Source organism: Haliotis asinina, chromosome 14, assembly GCF_037392515.1.
Source record: "Haliotis asinina isolate JCU_RB_2024 chromosome 14, JCU_Hal_asi_v2, whole genome shotgun sequence".
Lineage (NCBI taxonomy): Eukaryota > Metazoa > Mollusca > Gastropoda > Lepetellida > Haliotidae > Haliotis > Haliotis asinina.
The window spans coordinates 28,170,330-28,185,754 of record NC_090293.1 but is presented as its reverse complement, the minus strand read 5'-3'; the positions used below and the strand labels follow the sequence as shown (position 1 = coordinate 28,185,754).

At 38.1% G+C, this 15,425-nt stretch overlaps 1 protein-coding gene across 1 annotated transcript; it reads left to right on the top strand.

Moving 5' to 3' along the window:
• Positions 1-138: 138 nt before the first annotated feature.
• LOC137261195 (diablo IAP-binding mitochondrial protein-like) lies at positions 139-9,965 on the top strand. Its single transcript, XM_067798898.1, has 5 exons — positions 139-338; positions 4,564-4,695; positions 5,880-6,014; positions 7,745-7,814; positions 8,105-9,965. The coding sequence occupies exons 1-5, from the start codon at positions 156-158 to the stop codon at positions 8,356-8,358; spliced, it is 774 nt and encodes a 257-aa protein (XP_067654999.1). The 5' UTR covers positions 139-155; the 3' UTR covers positions 8,359-9,965.
• Positions 9,966-15,425: the final 5,460 nt, after the last annotated feature.

Below are 15,425 nucleotides of genomic sequence, written 5' to 3'. Positions count from 1 at the left end.
TTTTATATTTATTTAGGAAGAAGAGATCATGAGAAATATTAGAAATTAATTGTCTTATCATATTCGTGTCGTGCTATGTCGTCATTAAAATTGAGGAGCAAAACAAATCAGTTGTACTTCAAAAGGACTCTTAGCTTTACACAATATATTTCAAAATGGCTGCGCCCATAAGGTGCATGAGCGCAATGTTTCATCACATTCATCTCCGAAATGTGTGCCATAAATGTTGGAGATACCTACTCGCTGGAAATAAGTTATTGAAGCCTCATACGCTGAGGGGATCTGTTATGATTTCTGCCTCGGTCCTTGCAGCACAGATCTCGGAAACAAACTTAACTGTAGGTGGTTTTAACATTGTAAATTTGGGGGATATCCCGACTCCTAGCATCAGTGATTGAATTTAGATTCTGGACCAGAAAGTCCAGTGATCAACAGCATGAGCACAGTCTAAGTTAGTTCAGCAAGCTAACAAAACCTAGTAGAAGGTCGCGTCAGGTAATCTTTGAGCTACCAATGACCATCCAATCAAACGTGAGACGGTTAAATAGATTTAACCACTCAGACAACGGCTACTATTTAGGGATCCGAGGGACTCTCAAAATATTCAGGTCACTGACACAGATCTCTCCTCAAACAAATCTGCATATAACACAATTATTTGATCTGCAGTATATACGCTTTTGGATTTCTGTTGACATGGTTACCATTAGCTAATATTTCCACAAGATGACATCTCTGAATATTGCAAAAAAAACCCATTTTCAGTGACTGTTTACTCACCGTTGTCATGGTTGTATGTAAGCCGTGTGCATGACCTGGAAGCGTGCGTAAGCTAAATAGCATTTGGAATCGTTTGGGTATTAACCTTTTCAAGATAAAAAGTTCAAAAAGTATGTGCGAATGTGCACTTTCGCGATTTGGTAAGCTGTTTTCTGATTGGTCAATCTCAAAGGTTACCTGACGCGACCTCCCATAGGGTTTTGTTAGACTCAGGGGTGGAGTGTAACGAAAAGTAGGGGCGGTGGGGTAGCCTAGTGGTTAAAGCGTTCGCTCGTCACGCCGAAGACCCGGGTTCGATTCCCCACATGGGTACAATGTGTGAGGCCCATTTTCTGGTGTCCCCCGCCGTGATATAGCTGGAATATTGCTAAAAGCGGCGTAAAACCAAACTCACTCACTCACTCACTGTAACGAAAAGTACTGAAACTAAGTTTACTTAGACTGAGCGTGAGCATTGATCAGCGCAATGGGGAATCGATGACATGTATTAACCTAGTCAGCAGGCCTGACCATCCAATCTCGTTAGTCGCCTTTTCACGACAAGCATAGGTTGCTGAAAGTCTTTTCTACCTTCACAGGTCCCTAGCATTAGTGTTGTCATAACACAGCTTACAGAAAATAAACATAACATAATAATAAACTTGGTGAAGCTAATATGAAATATATAGCTAATATGAAATGTAAAGAAAAGATATAATTATTTCAATTTTAGAAAAATTATTCTATGAAAATGATACAGGTGATTTTGATGTAAGAGTATCCCTGAGCGATCTGAATTTGGTGTTCCAATTTCAACGATTGCATTGCTCGTGTCATGTTGGGGGAGTGCATGCGCTCTCGGTATGCACAAACCGTTTCATTGCTATGACATATACAGAGGTGCTGAAAATTTATTGACGATGGAAATCCAGAAGTTAAGTTATATAAAAAGCAAACAAACATCAATATTATTCACTTGAGATCAGTAATACCACTTCAGATGCAAAATTAATTGCCAATATAACCAAAAATAGCAAGTAAAAATCAGCAAGATCATTCTCCTTGTGATAGGCAATATATAAATAGTAAGCCACGTGATCACAAAACTCCCTTGCAGTGTGGAGCGAAAAGTATTCATTGTCGAAAACCCATTCAAAATACCTGGATGTGTCTAGTGGCAACTGATGTACACCATGTACTATCATGTGTAAACATGTCAAAGTGTACATACTGAGATACACTTAAAGGTCACAGGCAATTTAAAACATAACTTTGCAGATTCTGACAACTTTTGGTATGCAATTCAACCTATAAAGTTGGAAAAAACATGATGTGAAAAAAGCCTGCGAAATTGGAGTTCAAATGATTCACTAAATTTCCCCCCGCGCTGGAGGGAAAGTGGTTTCAACAGCTGTGGTGCACTGAGCCCATGACGCATGCACAGTGAATAGTTCCATGGAGCTTCAAACAGTATGTTTGCCCCTAGCATGAGGTCATGAGCAGTAGTCTTATCTTGGTTGGATTATACAATGTACAAAGATGTTTTAGGGCATCCATTGTTTTGTGTTTGTTACTGACTTTTTATTCTGTGTATCTTCTACAGGTTGTTCTCATTTTGTCTACAGTTGCATTTCGCCTACACTTAATTTTGGTGAGAAGTAAGTAGTGGCAGTAACCTACAACCCCATACAATAATGAGTCAGTAAGTAGTGTTAATCTGCTAATTTAAAACAACTGACATGTATGGAGGTGATTTTATAAAGAAACATTGACATTTCGGCTTAATGATCTATGAGTACAGGGCTGTTATTATAACAGTCTTAGACAATTGTCTTTGTAAAGAGATTAATTTGAACTACTACAGATAGGGGCTAAGTGATATGTGAGTAGGGTGGTGTTATTATAAAGAATTAGAGCAGTCTTAAACAGTTGACTTTGTAGAAAGATTATGGATGTGGAGTTACGGCTGAGTGATCTTTGTAACAAGGTTTTGTACTCTGATAGTTTGGAGTATAAACGGAAATATACAGTATGAACATTATATAAATGAAGATATTGCATGTTCCTGACATACCAGCATGGCAAATAGTCAACGTGTGGAATATGTTACATCTCAGCAAGGTGGACAACAGGTTTTTCATGCATGGTATCGTTATTGTCTCAATGTTAAACGTAAATTAGCAACACATTGGAAATGTGTCTTTGCGGGATGCAATGCCCGATTAAGTATAGGTGACCATGTATCTTCAGTTTCCCGACATGCACACCCTTCAGTTGAAGAGCCTGAAAAGTGAAATGTCCTCAGCAGACTTAGAAACCGAGTTCAAGAAGACGCAACCCCAGTTCAACAAATATATGAAGATGAAGTCTGGGAGTTAGATGTCCAAGCAGCTGCAGCCATTCCAACATTTTTCACCATGAAATTTGCACAATACAGACAACGAAGGAAGACTGTGCCCCCACTGCCACAGACTCTAGATCTGTCTGACGTCACATTGGATGGAAATTGGACACAGACAAAAGATGGTCGTCAGTTTTTATGTGTAGATGATGTTAATAAGATTCTTATATTCACCATGGATGAGATGCTTGACACTTTAACTGACTCAGAGTGTATTTTCATGGGTGGAACTTTTCATGTGTGCCCGAGTGCATGGTGCAAGATCAGATGTTTCCTGTAGCTTGTTGCCTCTTACCCAACAAGACGAGGGACACACATTGCTGACTTTTCAATATTTTGAAGGAGATATTTCAACAGAGAATAGGAGTTGAACCATGCCCAACATCCTTGCAGACAGACTTCGAGAGTGCTGCCATTCGTGCAACAGAAGAGGCTTTTCCAGATGGAGATATATGAGGGTGCTTGTTCCACTACACCCAAGCAATCCAGAGGCTAGAAACAGAGGAGAGTTTATCCAGAGACTGCCAGAACAATCCGCAAGTTCAAGCCCCTGTTTGTCAAGTTTGTGCACTTTCACTCCTACCCATTGATCAAGTCCAAAACTGAGATAAATTGAGATTGAGATCATGGACAACGGCCCAGCAACGGAGAGAATCCAGGCTTTTAAGGACTGTGTGACAAGAACTTGGTTAGACTATGACGCTGTGTTTAAGATACCAGTTTGGAATCACCATGGAACTGTTGGTCCCCGAACAAATAACCATTTGGAAGGCTTCCATATCAAGTTAAAATTACGTGTAGGAAAACCACATCCTAACATATATGAATTTGTCAACAACATGAAGAAGGTCGAGGCCAACGACAGAGTCAAGAGAGCTCAGATTGATCTTGGGGCCTGAACCCGTCCTCGTCCACATGTGTATAGAGAAATGGATTGTCACCTAGAACGCCTTAAGAATCAGCTGGCAGCAGGAATTAAGACCACAATGCAGTTTCTTGACGCTGTTGGACACTTAGTTAAGTTTAAAAGTTGATAAACTTGTTACAATCATGCAACATCTCTGACTGTATGCGGTGTACATAAAATCCTGGAATATCCCCAGTTGCTGTATGCAATGTTTATAAAATTCATCATGCAATAAACTCTGGTTCATAAATGAATATTTTGTTTTCTGTTCTAAATCTAGTATTCCTAGTTTGTCTTTACAGTTAACACTTATTGGACTAGATAGTGTGGACATGTGGAGGTCAGTTTCTATATTTTCATGCTACATTTTGAGGATGTGTAAGATTTGTCCCGCTGAAAGAATGAAAGAAGTTGCAATTTTTTCTCAAATTTTAATAGTTCCTGTTTTGAAGGTAATCTGTGATAATCAAGGATTGTATCTTTTCATTATTATCAGCCTCCTGATCCGACCACCTTGACACACTCTTACCTCATCAAGAATGCATCAGCAGTTGCCATGGATGCATCTTCAACTGTGTTGACTCAAGTTGTTGCAAGCATCATCCAAACAGAGAAGGAATACAAAGAGGTAGTGTCCTTGACCTTGATTCGGGGAACACCTATAGGTGAAAAAGTAGCAGTGATCAGACATGGTGAAGAAAATCAGCTGAGAGACTGACTGCTTATTTTGAGATGTTTGTATAGATGTGCATGAGCTGATGGGTGGGTGTTTACATTATGGTGTGGAGATGTGTGTCAACTGAGGAGATGAGTGTTTATGTTGAGATATCTTAACAAGACCTTTTTGGTTAGACTCTGGCAAGGTGAGAGTGAACCGTACAGTCCTATAAGACCTGCAAGTGATTATTACACCAGCAAGCGTGCAGTACAGCATATACAAACCAAATGTGAAATTATGTATTCCCTGAGCGAGATAATTAACAATTCTGGTGCATAACCTGTACATGCCCCTGTGACACTGTCACTGTGTGACATCATTCATAAATAGAGATTATTACACAAGGATGTCATAGGACTTATGCGAAACGAGTGAATACAAAATTTTGTTTGTAAATACATTATTTTGCATGAGTTTCACATAACTTTTATGACTACTTTTTTGAGTGTAATAACTTCTTTATTATCCATTTTTTTCATGTACAGTTGAGCTGTAAAACATGGTAAGCAAGTGTAGCGGACCTGTTCATTGACTTGATGAATTGTTTAATGATGTCACAGGTGACAAAATACAGAAACACAGGCTGCTAGGCAAAGTCAGATGTGCATATATGCATTTGATATATATGACACCCATTTTGTTTCAACATATGGATAATAATGACAGTGCTGGACTCCAGGCTGAATGGCATGATTCTGAGTGCATACAACATGACGTACACTATTACCTGGATAACCCAAGCTGCCTGTGAGGTGCTTTGACTAAGGGTAATAAGACCTTCCTATTCCGTGAACACTATGACTCTTCAGCTATGTGCCGCTTTGAGCATACATGAATGTATGGAATCTGGCGAAATGCAAAAGTACATGATTATTATTTGTATTATTATCTGACTTATCCACCCAAGTGTTACTAATGGAGTGTTGTGGTGTACAACATGCAAGTCTGTTGTCAGATTATGGAGGATGCGAAAGTTCATTTGGGAGTGTACAATGTGTATGCCTGTGAGCTGCCATTCCGATATTAAAATAAGGAGGATCTGAAAGTTCATTTTGGAGTGAACAATTGTGTATGAGCTGCCTTTCTGTTGGCAGACTATGGATGAGCTTAGCGAGTTGCTGGAGTTTCAGCTCCAAGTTATGGGGCACGGAAGTCCACAGGAGCAACAAGTGTGGGATGAAATCATTGCCACGAGAGATAGACTGGCTGCCATTAAACAAACACAGCAGGTACTTTCATGTCTGTGGTCCTTTAAGTTTCAGATGCATGCTGGGGTAGCCAAGTGGTTAAAGTGTTTGCCTGAAGGCCCAGGTTTATTCTCACTCACTCACTCACTCACTCACTCACTCACTCACTCACTCACTCACTCACTCACTCACTCACTCACTCACTCACTCACTCACTCACTCACTCACTCACTCACTCACTCACTGTTCCAGCAGGGTACATAGAACATGTTACTTGCTTGTAAGCAGGGTACATTGAAAATAATAGAATAGCACTCAGCCAATCAGAAAGCGACATTTACGTGTAAGGTATGCTGACATATACTATCAACCTAATCTCATTTAATACATATCTGTTGTTGCCATATAGTGCCTCCCCTATGTGTCTGTCCTAGTTGTTATTTGGAAATGAGCTATAATGAAGATAAGTAACAAATGTATGAGTGCAACCATGGCAACAGTCATGCTTACTCGTAACAGCTGTTCACTTTTACATGTCAGTCAGAATCCTGGTACTGGCAAACAACTGCTATTTATGGTACTGGTATCTAATGTCTACAAGCTCTGCATAATAAATTTTTATATTAACAGGTCGTTTGAAGGTAAAAACAACTAAAGTTTTACTATTTGTCTGTAGGTTAAGCTGTTTGTGAACTTAACATAACATGTAATATTTACTTGACTTTACTGTCTTGTAAAATGTTTAACAAAAATCTTGGGATATGTAACTATTGGCAAACAAGGATAAGTTGGACTGGTGCAGAGAATGCGTTTAAGACAAGTAGGCAGTGCACAGCAGTGAGTAAACCTATTTGGTAAGGTAGAGCTAGTGCATGTGCAGTGCATGATGATGTAATTCTGCATGTATGAATTTGCTGAGACAGGCCACAGTCTTGACACATCACAATACACTTGATCACAGACAACCTGGGAACCCTTCACACACAATGGCAAGCGCCAGCAGACAGCACTCACACATGCTAATATGGGTCAATGATCAGGTCAGTGCTCAACTTAGCCTTGTTTGCCAGTGTTATTCTCTGTCAACTTCTATTCTGGGAAAAAGTCTGTGGGCATAAGGGGGATTATGGGTAACAGTATAGAAAATTCACGTTTTGTCAAACTGTGTCCTTATCATGGTACATGGTGCTGTATACAGAACAGTACTTGCAAGCCCTTTCTTGGAGAGAAGGTGACTATTTACAGTGAAAACATACCGATGAATTTGCCCCAAACAAAACAAAATAAATTGCATGAAGTGGTCTTCTGTAGCCCATGTCATCGTATCATTGATCACTGGATCGTTTGGTCCACACTTGATTATTTACAGACAGCCACCACATAGCTGGAATATTGATGAGTGCAGTGTTAAACAACCAGACCAAACCTGTCTCAGTATAGGTTGGCAGAGCTACGTCCTTATTCTGTACTGAACAGCAAAAGAAATGCAACTGTTTTTATTGTCAAGATTTTAAATAGAAGAATGCTTACTTTTATGAGATTTCATTTCTTTGAAAACTTTTCTTTGAAACTTGCCTTCCTTGTGCTGTTCAGGATATAAGCTCACCTTGTACTGTGTTATTCAATGTCAATATGACCCAAAATTGAACTGCGTCTCAAACTATCAGCTACTAGCTTTCCTGGGTTAATAATCTGAATATTGCTGTGATATGTCAGCTTAATTACTGACTCTTGTACAAAACAACATTTACACCTTAGGTTGATTGTTTCAGGACTTGCAAAGTTTGTACGCCAGTGTTGAGAAGCTGATGGATGCATCTGGGGAGGTGGCTTTCTTCGCAGGTGAGAGCACCTGTGATTGGTATCCACAGGTGTCCTCCATTCATTCTAACAGATGTTGCTGAAGAGATAACCATTTCAATTATAAATGTTGACAGCTGGAGTCGTATTTGTATTCACTTGGATGTCCCTGAAGTACACTAGGATGAGGTCCATCGGCTTTAGGCAAAGGGAAATAACAAACTTCTCTCTACAGTACAGAGTTATGTCCCTTAGTTGCACCAGGATATGCATTTAAATTGCCAGCACATTGCTAAAAAATGCAAAACCCGACTCTATGATTTCTGATTCAGGTGCACAGTATGCTACTACATGTACGGGAGAGCGTTTATACAGTGCCAAGACTCACATCAATGAGGCCAAGGCTGCATCTAAACACGCTGAAGAATTGCTTAATCGCCTGGAAGTCAAAGTGATCGAAGAGACCTCCAAGCAGGAGGAGAAGATGAAAAAGAATGCTGGTGATGAAGAACCATCCCAGTTCATTGACTTAGACTTTGAGAATCGGAGCAATGAGGACGAATCTTCACAAAGTTCTGCCTCATAACATCAGGTCTTGAAGGGTGGGGTGGGGATGGAAGACGAGGGGATATTTAAGAGTGAGTTTAGTTTTATGCTGCACTCAACAATATTCCAGCTATATCCAGTTTTTTCGATGGTCTGTAAATAACCAGACAATCCATTGATCAATAGCATGAGCATCAGTCTCCACAATTGGGAACCGATGACCTATGTCAGCCAAGTCAGCAAGCCTGAACATCCAATTACGTTAGTCACCTTTTATGGCAAGAATGGGTTGCTGAAGGCTTATTCCACCCTGGACCTTCACAGGTCAGGTATTTAAGAATTCTAGGAGACCAGTGAGGATGAAATGGTTACAAAGTATGAACCCTAAACAAAGATTGCTGCTGCAGCTATTGCCCAGTGCACTTCTGTCTGACCGAGACAGGATTACTTTCAGATACATGTATTATGAAGCCCAGCATGGTAATCTGATACATGATAATGTGTGTGTGAAAAATGATGTCAATCTCCTTTATGATGGAATTATAAAAAAATATGTCATATAAAAGGCATCTGAGTTCACATGCAAGTTCAAATAAAGAAGTCTGATACAGTTCCTTCTACAGCTAGAGAAAGTTTGGTTTTGGACCTTGAAGCATTAAACCAGCCTTTTCATGGTTGGTGACCCCAGAAATGGACTTCACACAATGTCCAGTATCTATGTGGGGAATCAAACCTTGGCCTTCAGCATGACAAACAAACAAGTGCCAGGCTACACCACTGCCCCTCTACAACCAGAGCAATGTTGAAGGGTGTCTGCCGTGCTGTGGTTGTTCATACTGTCTCATGGATTATTAGTTGCAGAGAATTGTGCTCCATAGCTGGACAAGTATCTGCTGAACTTTCCTTGTGGGAAATCTATGAGCAGGGACTGTGTGCCAAGAAACCAAGAAAATCAGGAACTCAAACCAAACTTTTTGGCATGCTCAAGGGAGGTTATTCTCTAAGGAAAACTGTGGCAGCTGAAAATGACCTGGGGCTCATTTCACAAAGTGACCTTTACTAAGGTTAACCTTGACTCCCATTCTTTAACACTGCACTAAGGTTGCCTTAGTCTAAGGTAGTGCAGGGTTAAAGAATGGGAGTTAAGTTAAACCTTAGTAAAGGCTGCTTTGTGGAAAGAGCCCCTGGGTGCCATTGTACAAGGTGATCTTAGTACTAAGGTGATTGACTCCCATACTTCAGCATAGACTTCAGTAGTCTTAGAGCTAAGATCGTTTCGTATAATAGAACCCTGGCCACCATTGACTGCAGTGAAATGAGAGCTTGTATTCTGGTGTGAAACTCTTATCAATATGTTTGTTCCTGTTAATAAACAAGGGCAATAATGAATATTGTAACAGTTTTATTCATAAAAAGAATGTAAAGTTTTAATAAGGTAATGAAAATATCTTTGACTCTGCACTCATGAATTTGCTTTCACACTAATGACAAATTGCACTCCATGGATTTCATATTCCTATATATGCAGAATTTCATATCAAATGAAACCTAGCTAATGACTGCTTTGTAAATAAGCAACTTTAAACAAGCAGAATACATAAATAGAAGCTTCACTTTATTGGCATGGAGTATTAATACCAGAAAATACTATATATATTTGTACTTAAAATAAATGTTTTTTTAACCGATTCACTGCCCTGTTTGTGAATTTTGTCATTCCCTTCTTTCAAAAGAGAAGTAAAAATTATACTTCGGTTAACTCTTTTATTCCTGTGTGTCAATTTATCCTTCTCGACTGCAGATTAATATACTTATGAACATGTATGGCACAATACAGATTGAGACTAAACAATCAGTCATATAGAAGAGGCACTTATACACTCCCAGTGCAGTTTAGTAACTGTCTGAAGATGGCTTTAAATTATTAATGTTGAAAAAGAATACCACTCGATGATTCTAAGGAAATGACTTTTGAAAAAATCAATATGGTAACATGAACTGAAGGTTAGAAAGCATAAAAATGGTAAAGACCATGTGAACTGTGTTTTATGCCAATTTTCACAGTATTTCCGTGATATTTAAACAGTCTACTTGATGTCGCAAGAACAAAGTGATATTGAAATATGCTGGTCTTGAATGTCTACCACTGCTAAGTAAGAGCCAACAACATTGATGTATGATTACATGGATAATAATCAGGGTGAATCTGGGATTCAAACCACAGTCATAAGATCCTGACATGCCTAAGGGATGCAATTCTGTATATCAAATTGTGGCACACACAACTTAGTTGACATACCCGCCCATTAAGTATGAACATATTTTATCATACTCTGTGTAACATCCTGACACATCTACGGGAAGCAATTCTGCATATCAGATTGTAGCATACGCAACTTAGTTGACATACCACCCAAGAAGTATGAACACAATTTAGTATAATTTGTTCTCAAGTATGAAAACCACAGTGCTAGTGAAAGAAGGTGGTATAAGAGTCCAGCTCATTCAAACCAGTTATACATCAACATTAACATTGTACAGATCAAATATTCCCTCTTCAGTCATTTTGGGAACAGTCTGGGTTAAATGCATTTGCTTTCGCTCTGCACAGTTTTGATCAGTCAGCACAATAACAGTCATCTAAAACTAGTTCCATAAATAACAGCACTAACAAATTAGAAAGTAGTTCAACAGGCGGTATGGTACTTATCTGCGATACACTGTGAGTCAACAATGGTTAAACTAGTTATATACATAGTTATGGCATTCCAGATAAAACTTATATAGCATACAGAACCAACCATTAACCATTTGATTTTCTTATGGTGTGTAGGTTTGTCTGGGATGTTTTCCTTCTGGGAAATAAGGAAAAAAATATCTTAGTTTAAAAATAATTTTTCATTAAAAATAATTTATTCCAAAAATTTTGCTGAAGAATAAAAATGATTTTTAGATTATATACTGAACCACAATAGAAATGCTACTCTCGCTTTTTTGTCAAGTTTTTAAATAAAAGACAAAAAACAAGAATGCTTACTTTATGAGATTTTGAGGATTTTTTAAACATTTCTTTTTCTGTTCAGTATACTTTCAGAAAAACATATTTACATTAATGTAATTTCCTTCCCACAAAAGAATATGAAATATCAGACACTCCCTAAATGCTTGTTAAAGTATAGCACTAAAACCCCAGACAAACGAAGTCCAGATTTGATCAGCCACACAGATTGATAGTCTGACATTACTTGTATTGCAGGTAAATCATCCTTACTGGGTATTGGTTCAGCAAACTGAATTATGTGAAGTAGCTAAAACAACAGAGACTTCTGGAATAATGAAATATGACACATTCTGTGACATTAGTTGTAGGTGGATAGCAGGCTCTTGTGAAATGTTCATTCAGTTATAGAGGCATGCAACCGAAAGGCATCCAGGTTTTCAAGTCTTCATGATCTACTGCAATAATCTGCATGGGTTGACGTTTTACACAACAGACACACACTAGAGCAGAATTTGATACTTCACACAAAAGTACCTGCATATCTACACACAGATATATGAACATATGGACACATTATGCAACATGTAGAATATTCAAAGCACCTGCACAGTATCGATACTACTGAAGAACTACAGAATGTTTTCAGTCTGAGAATCTGATAGAATCTTCAGGACTGAGCTCTTCAATTTTTCTGTCTTGTTAACTATTGTTAACCAGGCCACATAAAAGTAATTTATTGTTCTCATTACTCCTCGACCCTAAATTGATATTTTATTACAGAATTGGTAAATTTTAAATAGTATCCCCCAACCTGGAGTAATGAGAAACAAGCAAACTTTATTTTATATGACTTTAGCAGTATACAGTTTCAGAATTCTTTTTGACAGGTGATATATCAGTCAACGCACTACCTTAAAATAACATTATTTCACTTTTTGACAGTAACTTGAGTATTTATTCAATCTTGATGATTTTCGACATGTCTTAAATCAGAAGCAAGTCTGAGTTATCACAGGCTTAAAGTTTTGATCATCTCAACAATTCCATATTATTTAGAGACATCATTATATAAAAAGCTGTACTCTAAACCAACAATATCTGAAAGTTTCAATATGGAGCTGCTCAAAGGTAAGGTGTATGGAAAAGAAACACACCAAATTTATTTTGTCATTTACTATCCTAATCCCATATCACTGGGTGGAAGTGAATGAAATATGAAATGAAATTATAAATGTCTCTAAGGATGTTTAAATTTTCAACAAAATTTTGGTACATTTGGATCTTTTCCAAAATCACATTTCATGTACCATATATAGACATTCCATTCCCCACACAACTGCCTTAAACTTGTAAACAGGGCCCTTACTAACCACATCATATTCAGTGTGAGCGTCCCAGTACTTGTTAGAGCATTAAACAAGCATAGATAACATTAGTGCAAGTAACACCTAATAACATTTTCCTACCACCCATTGTCACCTTCACCCTGATTAACGAACACTTTTACTTGCAGGCATGCACAGATAACCTCATCCTCTATACAAGCATATCGCTACCTTAGAAAGATGTTTATTTCACAGCCTTTCTCACCCACACCCATTAATTAAAAATAAATCCAAAAAATAAGAAAACTCCCCACACATACAAAAATAGAGCTTGGTAACAATATATCACACACAATAATATAAATTACAATTGAAAGTTGATATTTGATGAATATGGTTTGAACTGAAACCTCAACTTGTAACATCAATACAAGTCAAGAAAGACGCACAGCATCAATCAGAACTACTCCTCTTTCCAGTGCCCCGTTTCACAAAACTCTCGTAAGCCTAAGATCTCGTAAGTTTTCTCGTAGCATCCATAGCTCCTGTGTTACAGTATAGCAGATACAATGGCTACGAGAAAACTTACGAGATCTTAGGCTTACGAGAGTTTTGTGAAACGGGGCACAGGGCCTCATTTCACAAAACTCTCGTAAGGCTAAGGTCTCGTAACTTTTCTCGTAGCATTTGTACCTGGCATACTGTAACATAGGAGGTGCAAAGGCTACGAGAAAAGTTACGAGATCTTAGGCTTACGAGAGTTTCGTGAAACGGGCCCCAGGGCTCCAGATAAGTTTTCAACATGAGGAGTATGTATGCCTTAATTTTTTAATATAAGAGTACTAGGATGCGTTAGAGTACTGAATGGAATTTAATGGCTTGTAAATAATCTTGTGTTTCGTTTCACATATGCACCACAACATTCTTGTGTAAACAGGTCAATAAACAATAAAGCAATACTTTTTCAGATAAATACATAACTAAATGATTCTAAGTCTGTACACCATTGTACACCGTGGTGCATATCTGCCATGTTTTCTGATTTTTTTTCCTAACGTATCATGCATATTTTTCATCCGTACATACGCCAATATGGCCCTTATCTGGAGCCCTGTCTTTCACACATTGAAAATAACTTATACTTAAATAAATGACTGACCCTGACTTCACTGTAGTTTATTATCATTACAGAAATCAAATCAATATTTTCCCTTTTTTTTTTATCAAAGTACAATAACCTGTTAATAAATATTTTTCAGAAAGGATATTTTAGCAATCAAAGTGCATGATGGCTGTTTCATCTTACACAGAAACTTGGTTCACTGTTAAGTAATGATTTTGACGGCAAGCCATGACATTAAATTGCCACTAACAATGACATAGGTGGTGTTGAGGAGTAGTTGACGCATATATAGTGGAAGCTGTCATAACCGCCATCTGTCCAATCCGGCAAGTTGCCAACACCGGAATACAATCTCGGTCCCATCCATGGCTGAACATTTACCATCAGCTCTACAATCCAGCACTCTGTCTAAACCGGATTTTTTCTTCAGTCCCAATGACTGCCGGTTTAGACAGATTCCGCTGTATCAGTATAAAATGTATGATCTATGATGATCTTGAAATTATACCACTTTGAACATTATGAGTACTTAAGTAGCACCTATATCACAAACTAAGAGTAACTATCTTAATGTGTGAATAATATCAGAGCTCCGGAGCAGGTGTGTATTTGTAGAACACGCATACAATAGGTCAAAATTCACATACAAACATTCATGAAGAAAGGAAACAGTCTTAAACTACAGCAAAACTAATTGTCTTCAAGTTGTGTACAAACAAACAAATCGTCATTATCTGATCCCGTGCTGAAATCATCTGCCCGATCTGACTAATACAAATGACTTATAGTAACTTACAGGACCAGAGATGGTAATAAATATCTTGATTATGAAAACAGATAAATCTTTTTATCTAGAGCCCTGTACTATTATCGTCAAGAAAGAAACATTGCTATCTTAAGTAGTTTTGGTTTCTAATTCAATATACCTGTGAAGATCCGGGTTAGAACTGATCCTCAGTAACCCCTGCTTGTCATAAAAAGGTGACTAACGGCATCAGGTGGTCAGGCTTGCTGACTTGGTTGACACGTCATTGTATCTCAATTGCATAGACCAACCCTCATACTCAAGATGTTTCGTGGATAAATCTTCTTTTAATTCTTTGACACACAATGTTTTGGGTCACTGTTTCAGACCCCTTCATCTAAAGACACTTGATGCTATGTTGATGACAGTTGAAGGGGTTTAAAATGACCCTGAAACATTGTGTGTCAAAGAATTACAAGAAGATTTATCCATACAAGATCTTGGTCATATATAAACAACTTCTGAATGCCTCTAAAAGACATAATCCTCAGACTTGATAATTTACAGACCACCCTCCCCTTCTCTTTCTCTCATTCAATATTCTCACACTGGCATACTACTCTGTCTACATCCTCTCATCAATCGCTCTTCAAGATGACACGAGTCAAATGGGTTTCACTGGGTATTAGCACTAATCATAAACGTTCCATTGGCAAAATTGGGACCATCTTGAGGTTATCGCAGATACAATTTGGAGTTCAATACATTTAACTGGCACCATGACCATTCACATAATGTTATAACCACAAAAAATAGCAGCTTGTCATTTGATCTTATGTTCTCAAAATATATAAGCACACTGAATTAACATGCAACAAAACTACTACAGTTTCGATGTTGGCACAAGATAGTT

Bases quoted from the DNA above. Each gene is read 5' to 3' on its own strand.
- LOC137261195 (XM_067798898.1), top strand. From the start codon at position 156: ATGGCTGCGCCCATAAGGTGCATGAGCGCAATGTTTCATCACATTCAT. The intron at 339-4,563 runs GTAGGTGGTTTT...CATTATTATCAG, and splicing joins TCTCGGAAACAAACTTAACT to CCTCCTGATCCGACCACCTT. The intron at 7,815-8,104 runs GTGAGAGCACCT...TTTCTGATTCAG, and splicing joins GGAGGTGGCTTTCTTCGCAG to GTGCACAGTATGCTACTACA.